Source organism: Gopherus flavomarginatus, chromosome 4 (genome assembly GCF_025201925.1).
Source record: "Gopherus flavomarginatus isolate rGopFla2 chromosome 4, rGopFla2.mat.asm, whole genome shotgun sequence".
Taxonomy (NCBI): Eukaryota; Metazoa; Chordata; order Testudines; family Testudinidae; genus Gopherus; species Gopherus flavomarginatus.
The window spans coordinates 218,196,439-218,211,308 of NC_066620.1; the positions used below are offsets into that span (position 1 = coordinate 218,196,439).

At 43.8% G+C, this 14,870-nt stretch overlaps 1 protein-coding gene across 3 annotated transcripts in view; it reads left to right on the top strand.

Annotated features, from left to right (window-relative positions):
• The first annotated feature begins 565 nt into the window (after positions 1-565).
• GPN1 (GPN-loop GTPase 1) overlaps positions 566-14,870 on the top strand; it is a 73,973-nt gene continuing 59,668 nt past the window's right edge. The window contains exons 1-8 of one of the 3 annotated variants that reach the window (XM_050951118.1): positions 566-708; positions 825-918; positions 4,052-4,091; positions 4,992-5,058; positions 7,007-7,044; positions 11,082-11,160; positions 11,256-11,350; positions 14,130-14,175. In XM_050951118.1, the coding sequence (XP_050807075.1) occupies positions 595-708; positions 825-918; positions 4,052-4,091; positions 4,992-5,058; positions 7,007-7,044; positions 11,082-11,160; positions 11,256-11,350; positions 14,130-14,175 (573 nt within the window). In that variant the 5' untranslated portion in view covers positions 566-594. The remainder of the gene's footprint in view (positions 709-824; positions 919-4,051; positions 4,092-4,991; positions 5,059-7,006; positions 7,045-11,081; positions 11,161-11,255; positions 11,351-14,129; positions 14,176-14,870) is intronic. The other 2 variants (XM_050951119.1, XM_050951120.1) reach the window with 2 other exon arrangements.

A 14,870-nucleotide genomic window follows, 5' to 3' on the forward strand; every position in this document is an offset into this window, starting at 1 on the left:
CAGGTTGGCATACCTGGTTCTGTCTGCTATATCTTTATTCAGGCCTAACACTCTTACATAGATGCTCACAATAATCCATTTTGGCCTTACAATCTTTGAATGAATTTATCTTCCTCTCCTCTCCTGATCTTTCATGGAATTCCTCCTTCCCTTTCCTCTCAGGTCTGCTTTCTTCCCCTTCCCCAATCTCACCTTCCTGTGCGCACACTCGTGGCCAATAGACGCACGAGACTCCCTTGCATTCAAGGGCCCCAACTACTCGTGCACCCACTGGATGGGTTACCCCACCCCCAAGACACGCACACTCGTCGCGCTGCCTGCTCCCGCACGGCCACATCCCTTCCAAAGGGCGGTCAGGACCCTGCTGCCCACCGCACGTGCGGCGCTGGGAGGCGACAGGGGTGGCCGCGCCGGGACGCTCCTGGGAGAAGGCCTGTGGGCTGGGAGAGGACACGATGCCGCGCTGGGGGGCGGCGGGGGAGCCAGCCCGGGAGCGAGTCGCTTTCTCTCCCGAATCCCGCCCCGGCGCTTACACTCCGCTCCTGACCGGAAGCGCTTTTCGATCTGCTCCGGAAGCGGAAGGGGCATTACAAGATGGCGGCGGCTGCAGAGGGGGTGCTGGCAGGAGCTGGCTCCGAGTCTTCGGCCCCGCCGGTGTGCGTGCTGGTGCTGGGCATGGCGGGCTCTGGGAAAACCACCCTGGTGCAGGTGATGAGATTAGACCCGGGGGAGGGGCCCCCTCTCGGGCCCGGGGGGCAGGTGTCTGCGGGGAGAGGGGAAGCGAGGTCTCCTCCTTTCCTTCACTTTCTCCCTCTTCTCCTCAGAGGCTCACTGCTCATTTGCACAGCCAGAATTCCCCGCCCTACGTCATCAACCTGGACCCGGCTGTGCGCGAGCTCCCCTTTCCAGCCAACATCGGTGAGTAGCTCGCGCTGCGCGCGCTCTCCGGCCCGTGCGGCAGATGCGCTTTTGTGAATCTCTGCTGATGCCCTTTCATGCAACCCTGTTATAGAAAGTGCTGAGTCAGGGCTAATAATTGCTGGCTTAATATACAGACTCCTCTGACTACTGAGCCTATTTGTTCATCCCAGTGACGTTTCTAAGGCGAGTCTAGCACCTCGCAGTTCATAATGTCACATGCAGTGGAGGGTTGAGCAGAATGAGCGCTTTCTCTCTTTCCTTACCCATGAAAGATTTATCTAGTAGTGCTGTCTGTGTGCCTTGTCCAATTGAGAGGGCTCTGGGTTGTAGGCAGGTTGTGATGAATACTGAGTTTGCTAGTTAAAAACATAGATACAAAATTTACTAGATGTGTAATTCACTGTATTTGCAATACTTTTGTAATTTTTGTATAGCTTTGTTCAGAAATGGGAAGTTAGATGCTGTGAAGTAGTTGGTTGACTGGGTGGGAGGGATAGCTCAGTGGTTTGAGCATTGGCCTGTTAAACCCAGGGTTGTGAGTTCAATCCTTGAGAGGGCAATCAGGAGCAAAAATCAGTACTTGGTCCTGCTAGTGAAGGCAGGGGGCTGGACTTGATGACCTTTCAAGGTCCCTTCCAGTTCTAGGAGATAGGGTTGCTTCTTCTGTTGGAAGAGTCTGAATTCTAACCTGGGGATTTATTTAGAGTAGGCTAACAGGGCGTAACTAGGGAGAAAAGAGTTGGTTTATTTTTTACATTGTATTAGCAACTAAAGACTCTAGTTAGGATTGGAGTCCCATTGTTCTGGGCATGGTACAGATGCTCAGGTAAACAGCCCCTGATTTGGAAAGTTTGCTTCTAATTTGGAAGAAGTTGCAACAAACAATGGAGCGAATGAGGAATGAAGGCTAAGAGTAGTAGTAATATGAGGTGGTTCTGAAGCATTTGAAAGCTTTCTCTTTTATTTATAAATATTAGCTATAAATAAGTAATAATTGCCCTAGAACTGGAAGGGACCTTGAAAGGTCATCAAGTCCAACCCCCTGCCTTCAGTAGCAGGACCAAGTACTGATTTTTGCCACAGATCCCTAAGTGGCCCCCTCAAGGATTGAACTCACAACCCTGAGTTTAGCAGGCCAATGCTCCAACCCCGGAGCTATCTCTCCCCACCACTTTTTGGCAGTTGCCACTTAGTCTAGCCATTTTCAAGTTGTGACTTCCTTTGTGACTCACAGAAGGAGTCTTGACAGAGGAAGCTGAAGGACAAGACTAATACTCTTTAAAAATAGTTCAGAGAAGAGCATTCTATTTTTAAGGGATGGCGTGGAAGGAATTGCAGAAGGGGACAAATGAGTGAGCAAGATTTTCAACTTTGAAACTGGAAAAGCAAAAAATATGAACTTCATATCAAGAAGTACTTGATGAGAATTTGTTATGCCCTTCATTTATGATATTCAGATTGGACTAAACAGAGCATTGGAGGATATTTTAATCCCAGGTTGCCCTCTACAGTGTAAGGGAGTGAAGTTTTCTGACTTCCTTTTCCTGGTTTGAGTAAGGGAATACTACATATCAGCTCTCCCTTCTATTTCAGTCTCTTTTAATCACTGGGAACAGCCATGTTCTGTTTTAGGCATATGGACTAGATGTTGTTTCCATAGCACTCAGAACCCAGATATAACAGATGTTGCTGGCCTGAAGAATTTAAAATCTAAATAGACTTAAATGAACTAAAGAAACCGCATAAGTCATTAAAGGAAAAAAAGTAAAGTGTAGGTGAGTGGGGGAAGGATGCCCATGATTCCAGTGAAAGCAAGTGGCTGCTTAGATAGTTGTGTCTTGACGGATTGTGTTGTATCATATTCACTTATTTAAAAAGTAAATTTTTGGGTGGCTCTTGGAGTTTAATTTTTACTTTCTGCACAGTACATAGCCTCAAATATTTCGTGTCAAAGAGTTTAATAGATTATGATTAATTCAAAAAAGGATTATATCTATATGAATAATTTGCACATTCAAAATCGCACTAGGACTAAAAAGTGATAGAAACTTCCATCTTCAGTGCATAAAACAACCACCAGCTGCCTGAGGTTAGGAAGAAACTTCCCCCTGTGCATATTATTCCATAACTGTCAACTATGGGGTGTTGTGTATCTTTCTGTAAAGTATGTGGCATTGACTACAGGCAGATGTGCGTGACTGGACTAAAATAAACTACTGGTCTGATCCATCCTGGTAATTCCTATATTTCTGTGAAATGGGGAAGAGATGATATTGTGGTAACAAAAGAATGTGAACAGGAGAGTACAGGGAGTGGATGATGGCTGGCTGAAAAATGAAAAGAGAGGTTAGAAAAAGAGAGTGAGAAACACAGTGGGCAAAGGGAGGGAGCGTTGATAGCAAAGGGTTTGCAGTGCTAGATGACGGGCGTATTTAGAGGATTACAAGTGAACAGTGCAATAGAGAAATACAAATTGTTGCTTTCCACAAACTGTGGGTCAGGACCCTGTTTTAATGGGGTTAACAGGACTGGCGTAGACTTTCTGGGGTCCAGGGCTAAAGCCGAAACCCAAGCCCTACTGCCCGGGGCTGAAGCCAAAACTCGAATACTTCAGCCCTGGGCACTGGGTCTCAGGTTACAGTTCCCTTGTCTGGGGCTGAAACCTCTGGGTGGAGCTTGGTTAGACTCAAGCTTTAGTTCCTTCTCTTGGTGTTATGTAGTAGTTTTTGTTGTCAGAAGGGGGTTACGGTGCAATGAAGTTTGAGAACCCCGCTTTACAGCTCTCAAGAGTGTTGGATCCCTCACTGTTCAGATAAATGCACATGTTTTGTTCACCATTGTATCTGGATCCAGCCCTGCTGATAGCAAACCTAATCCAAACAGTGATTGTCAAACATGTAAACTATTTGAAGGTCTCGTGTATCGATCTGATGTTTTGCAGGTATGGTGAGGGTGGCTAGTGTTGATGAAGCATTAAAGTCTTTTATGAAACTAGTCCCACATGTACTGGCTTCCTTCATTGAGGCAGGGAGGGTAGGGGGAATTCTTACACCTGGGGAGCTGTCTTTCCCCGCTCATCAAATTACTATAATTTATTCAGTTGTGACTTTATCACTTTATTCTTTTTTAGATATCAGAGACACAGTGAAGTACAAAGAAGTCATGAAACAGTATCCTTTTCCTTTGCTTAAGATCACCTCTTCATACTCAACTCCTACAGACTACCATCTCTGTACAATGGCGAAAACAGAGAGGGTAGGGGTTTGAGGTTGCTCATGGGTAAAATGTAGCCAGAGACCGTGAGAATTTAAGCCAGGATACTGGCTGGCCTGAGTGGGTTGGAAAACAAGGGCTTTGGTTTGCTTGTTGGCTGCTCCTGTGATGGAATAGATTCAGAAAAAGACAACAAAAATTATAAGGGGTATGGAACAGCTTCTATATGAGAGAGATTAATAAGAATGGGACTTTTCATCTTGGAAAAGAGATGAGTAAGGGAGGATATGATAGATGTCTATAAAATCATGACTGGTATGGAGAAAGTAAATAAGGAAGTGTTATTTGCTGCTTCTCGTAACCCAAGAACAAGGGTCACCAAGTGAAATTAATAGGCAGCAGGTTTAAAACAAACAAGAGGAAGTATTTTTTTCACACAACACACAGTCAACCTGTGGAACACCAGAGGATGTAGGCTAGGGGTAGGCAATCTGTGGCACGTGTGCCTAAGGCGGCACGCGAGCTGATTTTCAGTGGCACTCACACTGCCCAGGTCCTGGCAACCGGTCCGGGGGCTGTACATTTTAATTTAATTTTAAATGAAGCTTCTTAAACATTTTAAAAACCTTATTTACTTTACATACAAGAATAGTTTAGTTATATATTATAGACTTTTATAGAAAGAGACCTTCTAAAAATGTTAAAATGTATTACTGGCATGCAAAACCTTAAATTTACTTGTTACTGTTAGTTCAAGAGTATGCTAGACACCTATGTAAACAAGCAAGTAGTACCAGGTTGGGAAAAAAAAACCTATTAACATTTCTGTAACCTGCTTTCCTGAGCTGTGTGTCCAGATATGGTCTGGGCCCAAATGGTGGAATAGTGACTTCTCTCAATCTCTTTGCCACAAGATTTGATCAGGTACCAAGCTCTTTGTGCTTATTATATGAGGCTGTGCTGTATCTTAGTAAGAGGCAGCATGTAACTTAAAAGCCATTTTCACATACTTCCACATGTGGAATTGCAGAGGGCATATTTTCACTGACAAGAAAAGTTAGAAGCTACAGTAAGAATTAATCGCTTTGAGGCAGGGCAAGTGCAGTCTGCTATATTGAACCACATATCTAGTAAATTGAGTAATGTTAAATCGAGTTTGATCCAGGGATTTGCTGCTGTGAGAGTAAAATGTCTCAGGGATACAGAGTGGAAGGGCACAAACAAATAACACCTCTCGCTGCCCCACTTGGCAAATAGAAAGCAGCAATACTGGCAGCAATGTGTTTCTCCCTAACTTTTGATGCCCTGGTTTAAAGTGGAAGGGGAAAACGTTATGGAGAGAGAATAGTTGCATTTGCAGCCATATCCCCTGATTATTATGGTGGTGATTATGGTTATCATTAATCATGTTTATTATGGTAGCGCCAAAGTACTAACCAAGAATCGGAGCTCATAATGCTAGGCATTGTACAAACGCAGAGTAGCAGACAATCTAAGCCCTGTGTTCTCTTATCTTGTAACTTTACCTGGGAGATGTATTTTTGTGCTTGCTCCCTTTTAAAATTATTTTTTGGATGTTTGAAGGCAATTCACCTAACCATATTTAAGTTTGCTTAAAAATTCTACCATTTTCAAAATTTTCCTTGAAGACTCTTTGAATCCTGTAGCTGAAACAATGTGAAATTTTGAATATTTACAGTAATACAGTTAAACATGATTAATATCTGGAACATAGGCTAATAAAACAAGAATTGTCTTTATTTAGTAAAGAGATAGTTGCCTTACAAAGTTTGAATGGTTTGACAAGTACTTCATAAATTCTATGCAGAGTAAGAAAAACAGAGGACAAATGAGAACACTGCTGTTTGTATATAAATTCTACAAAGCAATATGAAGCATGGGAAAATTGGGGATACTGCAGCTCATTAGCTTCGTAGTATTGTGTGGTCTAGCAGGAACCAGGATAGGGTGGCACTTCTAAGCCTTGAATTTTTTTTTAACCACCAACAAAATACTACCTTTAAGTTAGATATTTACGATGTTGCTATATCACAATGAACTTGTTAAGATGAAGTTAAGTTTGCAGGCATATATCAGTGGTTTGAGTTTATTACCTTTCCAGAACGTTGGGTACATTCTGACTCTAACATTTAGAAACCCAGGATATTCAGAGTTAAGACTAAAGATACAAAAAAACAAAACTTTTGAAAATGTGGAGGTTCCATGGTAAAGTAGCCAGTCTGCCTTAGCTCTACTCCTGTAGAGATGCCAGCTTCTCGTTGTGTGTAGAGTATAGAAAATGTGCACCACAGAACATCAATTGTGTAATTTTTCATGCATACTTGTCTTTGATATTATGTGTTCTGCTTTGACACGTTCTGATTTCTGTCCTTTTCAAGTATGTGCTCTGATTTCTGGGCATCTGAGGCTCGTATATGGAGACTTGCTAGCTCTATCTAGTGACACTTGAAAACTGGCTTCCATCTGGAATCACAGGGCCTGATCTAGTGAAATGCTGAGGACCTTTGATGAGGCATTGAACCAAACCACATCACACAAGATGAGACTCTTAATGAAGAGTGGGAAATTATTGCCTTCCTTGTATAATTTCTCTAATCAGGATATGGGCAGAGTTAAGGTTGACTTTATTATATGCAATGATTGAGTACTTACCCAATTTCTCTTAACAGTTAATTTCTGTATTTTTTAAATGCTTGGGTTTTTAACGTTAGCATTCCTTAGTGTACATATATAGTAAAAAAAAAAAAATTAATTTGAAGTTAAAGCTTATCTCTTAATAAAGAGCATAGTCTTTGCTTTGTACTGGATCTAAATAAAAAACCTATTATTGATTCCTTTTCTTTCCAATCAGGTGATGAAGTTTATTGAAAAGCGACAGAACACATCTCAGTGAGTAATTCCAGAAGAATATACTATTCTGAAATCCCTCTAGGAAAGCCACTTGAAAGAGTTCCAGTACAGGGTCTTTACTTGAGCAAAGCTGTCTGAAATTACTAGTCTTGTGCTGGGAAAGATTTGTATATATCCAGGTGTAGGAACTGTCTGCTACTTAGGTGTGTGGTGCTTGAGAAAAGAGCTACAGCTGGAAGCAGAACCACAAGCTTCCAGTAACTAGGACAGAATAATTTGGAGACTCATTCTCCTGGTCTCACACCTCTCTTGTGCTTTCCCAATACAAGACTGGTGATTTTATCTGTTTTTGTTCTGTAAGTTTCATAGGGGGAGAGGGGTGGGAGGGGAGTTCAGTGCCACCTGCTTGTTGGTTTTTCCCTTACCCTCAATATTGACGATATCTAAACAGAATACTTGGAATTTGATGGATAATTAAATTAATGTCCTTTGTGATATAGTCCAAATGCTAACAGTTTTGAAGTTGTTAGAGGATGGGTCTGTTGATTGCAAAGCTCCCTTAATACAATTCATATAAGCCCCATTGTTCTATGTGATGTGTAAAAACTGATTCCCTGTGTTTGTTCTAAAGAGCTTGCAGTCCAAGTCAGGGGTCTCAAACTCAAATGACCATGAGGGCCACATAAGGCTAGTTCATTGGCCTGAGGGCTGCATCACTGACACCCTCCCACCTTGCTGCCCCTGGCCCTGCCCCCACCCCACCCCTTCCATGAGGCCCTGCCTCTTCCCACCCCTTCCCTGCCTCCATTCCAACCCCTTCTCTGAAGTCCCCACCCAACTCTGCCCCCTCCCTGCCCCCAGATGGTGCATGAGGGGTATGGCAGAAAGGCGAGGTGCAGGCAGGAGGCTCAGGGTGCAGAAGGGGTGTGGGGAGCAGCAGGGGGCTCAGGGCAGGGAGTTGGGGTGCAGCAGGGGGTTTGGGTTCAGCCAGGGGCTCAGGGCAGGGAGTTGGGGTGAAAAGGAGTGTGGGATGCGGCAGGGGGTTGAGGTGCAGGCAGGGAGTTGGGGTACAGAAGGGGGCTCAGGTCACGGGGTTGGGGTGTGGGGTACAGAAGGGGGCTCAGGTCACGGGGTTGGGGTGTGGGGTGCAGAAGGGGGCTCAGGGCACGGGGTTGGGGTGTGGGGTGCAGAAGGGGGCACAGGGTTGGGGTGCAGAAGGGTATGAGGTGCAGCAGGGGGCTCAGGGCAGAGAGCTGAGGTGCGGGGTGCAGGAGGGTTCCGAGGTGGCAGCGGCGCATGCTGTGGCCAGGGCAGGCTGCTGGCCCCAGCCCCGGCCCCACTGCGCTCCGGGAAGTAGCTGGAACCATGTCCCTGTGGCCGCTGGGGGAGGGGGATGCAGGGCTCTGCACACTGCTTACCACACCTCCAGGTACCTCCCCCAAAGCTCCCATTGGCCGCAGTTCCCCGTTCCTGGTCAGTTCCTGGTCAGTGGGAGCTGCGGGGGCATGCCTGGAACCAGGGCAACACATGGACGGAGCCCTCTGCTCTCCGCCTCCCCCCACCCCCCCCGGCCGCAGGGACATGATGCCAACTGCTTCAGGGAGCAGCTTGGGGCTCGAGGGGGCGCAATCCTGCGGGTGTAGTTTGCCCACCCCTGGGCTGGAGGTAGGCCAGGGGGGTGGATGCGGGCCTTTTGGCGGTGTCATAAACAGATAGTTAAGGGTTAATGTTCTTTTACCTGTAAAGGGTTAACAAAGGGAACCAAACACCTGACCAGAGGACCAATCAGAAAACAAGATTTTTCAAATGTCAAGGGAGGGAAGTTTTTGGGTGGGTGTTCTTTGTCTTGGTTTGGTGGCCGTCTCGGCTCTGAGAGTGATCTCTCTATCTCCAGGCTTTCTAATCTTCTATTTCCAAGTTGTAATTACAAGGATAGTAAGACAATAGGTTTATATTGTTTTTTTGTATTTACATGTGTGTAGTTGCTGGAATGTTTTAAATTGTATTCTTTTTGGATAAGGCTGTTTATTCATTTTTTCTTTTAAGCATTTGACCCTGTATATTGTCATCTTGATACAGAGACCATTTTTATGTCTTTTTCTTTCTTTTTATATAAAGCTTTCTTTTTAAGACCTGTTTGAGTTTTTTCACTGGTTAAGGCTAAGGAACGAAGGGAGGGGGAAAATCTCTTTGTGTTAGATTTACTAAGCCTGACTTTGCATACTCTCTGGGTGAGGGGAGAGAGAGATTTGATCTCTCGGTACTTGTGTTTCAAGGACTTGAAGCAGGGAATATCCTAGAGTACCCAGGGCGGGGAAATCTGGGAGGAGGTAAAGAGGAGGAAGGGAAGTGGGTTATTTCCCTTTGTGGTGAGACTCAGGGCATCTGAGTCTTGGGGTCCCCCAGGGAAGGTTTTGGGGAGACCAGAGTGAGCCAGACACTGGAATTTTCTGGCTGGTGGCAGTGATATCAGATCCAAGCTGGTAATTAAGTTTGGAGGTTTCATGCTAGCTTCTCATGTTCTGAACTCTAAGGTTCAGATCTGAGTAGGAAAGTTATGACAGGCGGGCTGCAGGAAATAGCCCCATGGGCCACGTGCAACCTGTAGGCTGCGTTTTTGAGACCCCTGGTCTAAGTAGCTGTTATGTCGATGCTTTTGACTTTATCATTTAAATGTAATCTGCAGAGAACAGTAATGACCTTTTGCTGGCACCTTCAGTGAAGGAGATTTTCTGGTGCTTGCCTAAGGGTATATCTACAATGGCAAGCTTCTCGCGCCACAAATTACACTGCTTTTATTAAAACACTGGAATTAAACCACTGTTGCATGTCCATGCTGTGCTCCTTGTGACGCTGGAGCGCATCCACATTAGCAGCTCTTGCAAAGGCAAAGAGCAGTGCATTGTGGTAGCTATCCCACTGTGCAGGGTGCTTTGGAAAGGGTTTGCAATGCCTCATGGGGCAGGCACAGCATCACATGATTCAGGTTTCCCAATCTCATTGTTCCATGGTGTGATGAAGTGGGGTTTTTTTATTTTTTTTTTTTTTTCACCTTGCCATGTTGCATGTGAGTCTTACACACACTAGGACCGTACCTTAGTTTTCCTGTGTACTCCACCAATACTTAGGTGGTGGTAATTGGGTGTGTGATTTTGCTGAGGCCCTCAGGGCAGGTGAGACTGCCCAGCTATTTGCAGCTATTTAACCTGAGACCCAAGATGGGGGTGCATCCAGATGACACCTTTAGCCTGGAAAGCGAGAGAAGGAGGAGGGGCTGGAGGCTGGCAGTCTGCTTGGGGGAACTGGAAGAGAGGGAATCCAGGGTGTCTGGGCCAGGATTTCCAAGATGAACTTGGCTGAAAGTCACTGATGTCTGTAAGGCCACGTCCAGACTAGGGTATTAAAATCGATTTTAGATACGCAACTTCAGCTACGTGAATAACGTAGCTGAAGTCGAATTTCTAAAATCGAGGTACTCACCCGTCCAGACGGCGCGGCATCGATGTCCGCGGCTCTCCGTGTCGATTCCGGAACTCCGTTCGGGTTGATGGAGTTCCAGAATCGATGTAAGCGCGCTCGGGGATTGATACATCGCGTCCAGACTAGACGTGATATATCGATCCCCGAGCAATTGATTTTAACCCGCCGATGCCGCGGGTTAGTCTGGACGTGGGCTAATAGGAAGCTCTGTTCTATGCTGTGTTTCTAGGGGAGGGATAGCTCAGTGGTTTGAGTATTGGCCTTCTAAATTCAGGGTTGTGAGTTCAATCCTTGAGGGGGGCCACTAAGGGATCTGGGGCAAAATCAGCACTTGGTCCTGCTAGTGAAGGCAGGGGGCTGGACTCAATGATCTTTTTGGGGTCCCTTTCAGTTCTGTGAGATAAGTGTGTGTGTGTGTGTATATATATTTATATTTGAAAATGTAGAAAACATCCAAAAAAATGTAAATAAATGGTATTCCATTGTTTAACTGTGTGATTAATCTCACTATTAATCACAATTAATTTTTTAAATCTCTTGACTGCCCTACTTTTGACTAATTTTTTCTTTGTTTGTGGGGGTTTTCTTCTTCACAGATATGTTCTTATTGATACACCAGGACAGATTGAGGTGTTCACCTGGTCAGCCTCAGGCACTATCATCACTGAGGCATTGGTAAGTGTGTTTTTGCAGAACATCAGAGTGAAGCTGACTGGTTGCAGAATGGCATGTTTTACTTAACTGAAACTTGTTTCATCCTGTTCTTTCAGGCTTCCACTTTTCCTTCAGTTGTCGTTTATGTGATGGACACATCTCGCAGCACCAGCCCTATCACCTTTATGTCTAACATGTTGTATGCTTGCAGGTAAGAAATTGTAGGTTCAGAAATCGAATATATCTCTTTTCAAAATGCTATCTGTCTTATCCTCACAAAGAAATGAGGGAGCCCACATTTCTTGAAAAGATCTTTAAATTGGAACAAAGTTATTGGATTTGGCCATTCATATCTCACTCACAATATTTTTACCCAAAGAAAACAGTGCAACACTGACAGATTCAATCATTCTTCTCAACCGGGACCTGTGAGAACTCTGATAATCAGCTGCTCCTCACTGCTAAAAATCCCTTGTGGATTTTCACAAGGCTCAGTAACACCCCTATCTCTCCCCAGTATTTGAGACCTCTTGGAGAGGTTGAGAGGTGCTACGTGAAATCAGTTGTTTGCAGTGTTGTTATATCTGTGTTGGTCCCAGGATATGAGAGAGACAAGGTAGGTGAGGTAATATCTTTTGTTGGGCCAGCTTTTTTTGATGAAAGGGACAAGCTTTCAAGCTACACAGAGCTTTTCCTCACATCTGGAGAACATACCCAGAGTGTCTGATGAAATCAGTGCAGTCTGAGAGTTCTTAATGTCTGCAAGATCAGTATGTTGATGAAGAGCAAACACAGCCAGGGCAAGAGTCCTATACTAATGGTGGGAGGGCAGAAATATTTTGTTTGCTAGCCAGGATACTGAGTATATCTTTCATTAAAGGCATCTGCTCTGCCTTTTGTCAAGGTCATTTGATATTTGAGTATTACTGATAATCTTGGACAAAGTGGCAAAGAAATTGTTGCATCTACAGACATCTTGTCAGGATGCTTCATCTTTGCCCCTTGGAGGAGTATGTAGCTATAGCAGTTCACAACATTTGTCACTTCCTGGAAGAGCTATTTGAAATTCCATGTTGTCTTCCTCTTTAGTTCCAGATATAGGAAAGTTCAGTTTGTGCAGGATCCCATCTGCTTAGCTACAGCAGCCACCGAGAGCACATCACTGTGGCATGCTGCACCCTCTACTGAGTCCTGTTTTCTTCAATGCAAATTCAGTTTCTGTTCTGGCCTCTTTTTAAATTAATGGAGACATCCTATCTCCTAGACCTGGAAGGGACCTTGAAAGGTCATTGAGTCCAGCTCCCTTGCCTTCACTAGCAGGACCACGTACTGATTTTGCCCCAGATCCCTAACCCTGGGTTTAGCAGGCCAATACTCAAACCACTGAGCTATCTGCCCCTCCCTTTGCAGCTTGGGTTTTCCAGGTTTTTATACGCAGGCTAACACTTTCTTAGCCTGGAACCATCACTTCTCCCTGTTTAGTCTTTAGTCTTTATTTCTCCGATATTTTCAGCTGTGTTGTAGGGAGAGCAAGGTCCCTTTTATGATGTCGTTTTTTCCCTGTTATATCTTTTATTCACTTGTTGGAAAGCTCTTTTGCTGTGACCTGGGTCGAACAGTTCCCATTGTGTAGTGCTATCTCAGAGAGGTTTTTATTGTGCTTGTGTGCATTTCCTTAATAAGCCATTAACATTGTTTGGCCTTTTTACGGTTGTACCTGAAAGGCTGCTTGTGGGTGTTTTCAACCTCACAGCGTGTTTTAGTAACACATACATAGCCAAACTTTATAACTTCACATATGATAGCACATACAATTAAATGACATATTAATGTCTAGCAGATTAAGACTTTTAGAATGATACTTCACAAGGCATACTTTGTACAAAAAATGTCTCACCCACCATTTTCTGAACATGTTGCAAGATTCCCCTTTTTACAAAAGTTTTTCTTGTAATAACTGAAAATAAGACATTAAAATGGAAATAAAAATCAAACCACCACAGTAAACAGAAGTTGCTGAACCTGGAATACAAAGCAGATTCCATTAAGGACGACTCTAAACAAATCTTACATGAGAACCATAGACTTATTAGGGGGGCTGGTTTGTCTTTTAGGTTAACTGGCTGATATCCACTCCAGGGCTACTTTTGCATGCAACATGTAATCAAGCTGTGTAGCTTACTGCTAGAGGAAGTCATTGAGACTAAGAATTTAACAAAATTCAAAAAGAGATTGGTTATTTATATGGCTAATAAGAATATTCAGAATTTTTGTTATAACAATACAAATTTTGAAAGGAATATTAAACCTTGTTTTTCAGGTCTTAAGCCAATCTCTAACTATTAGAGATGAGGATGAGTTTTATATGGGGGATAGATTATTCCACATAAGCCTACTGCACTGTTCTTATGTCATCCTCTGAAGTGTCTGGTTCTGGCCACTGTTGGAGACAGTATATTAAACTGGGTAAACCTGAGGTCTGATGCAGTTTAGAAATTCTGTATTCCTAAACAGAGAACTTACCCTTTCTAGTAACTATACCTCAAAGTTCGTGGATCCAAAAATATGTGCAGTTGGATCTGCAGGTCTGTATTTATTTTGAGGTCATAGGTCAGTCCACAGATATCATCTCAACAATGCTAAAAGTCCGGAGTCAAAATAGAAAAAAAAGAAAAAAGGAAGGTTAATAATAAGTAGAGCTGAAATAATAGAAAAACATCAGTCAAGCTCAGCCATGCACACAGGACAATTGCTGTTCTGCTGAGAGATGCTTATAACCTCTTTTTATATTTTGGTCCTTAATGATCTGAGCGAAAGATTACACTTTGATTTGGTCAGAGTAAAATGTCCTTTTCTACTAAAATCACAATTTTGGGGTTTGGTTTTTATGTGCAGGCCTATCTGTCTCATGCTTAATGTGAAAAGGCGTTAATCTATGTCTTATTGAAGTCTAGGTGACTTTTCTGACTGCTCCTCTTCTCTCCTTTCAGTATCCTGTACAAAACAAAACTACCTTTTATTTTGGCCATGAACAAGGTAAGTAGAATCTCTGTTGTCAGTGTCCAAGTGAACAAAATGCTTGTTAGACTTCTCTTATAATAGTGTCATCACCTCTCCTCAGCAAGAACATCATTGCCTTGGAGATGGATGAAGGAATACTGGCTACTAAAGGGCTCTAATTTAGTGGAGAATGGCATAACAAGAACCAATGGCCAGAAGTCAAAGCCAGATACATTCTAATTAGAAATAAGGCACAGATTTTTAACAGTGAGGGCAATTAACACTGGAAAGCAGGGATGTGGAGAATTCTCCATCACTTGGAGTGTGTAAATCAAAACTAGATGCATTTCTGGAAGATATATTTTAGCCAAACACAAGCAATTTGGCTTCAATACAGGGTAATTGGGTGAAACTCTGTGACCTGTGTTATACAGAAAGTCAAACTCGATTATAGAATATCAGGGTTGGAAGGGACCTCAGGAGGTCATCTAGTCCAACCCCCTGCTCAAAGCAGGACCAATTCCCAACTAAATCATCCCAGCCAGGGCTTTGTCAAGCCTAACCTTAAAAACCTCTAAGAAAGGAGATTCCACCACCTCCCTAGGTAACCCATTCCAGTGCTTCACCACTCTTAGTAAAAAAGTTTTGCCTAATATCCAACCTAAACCTCCCCCACTGCAACTTGAGACCATTATTCCTTGTTCTGTCATCTGCTGCCATTGAGAACAGTC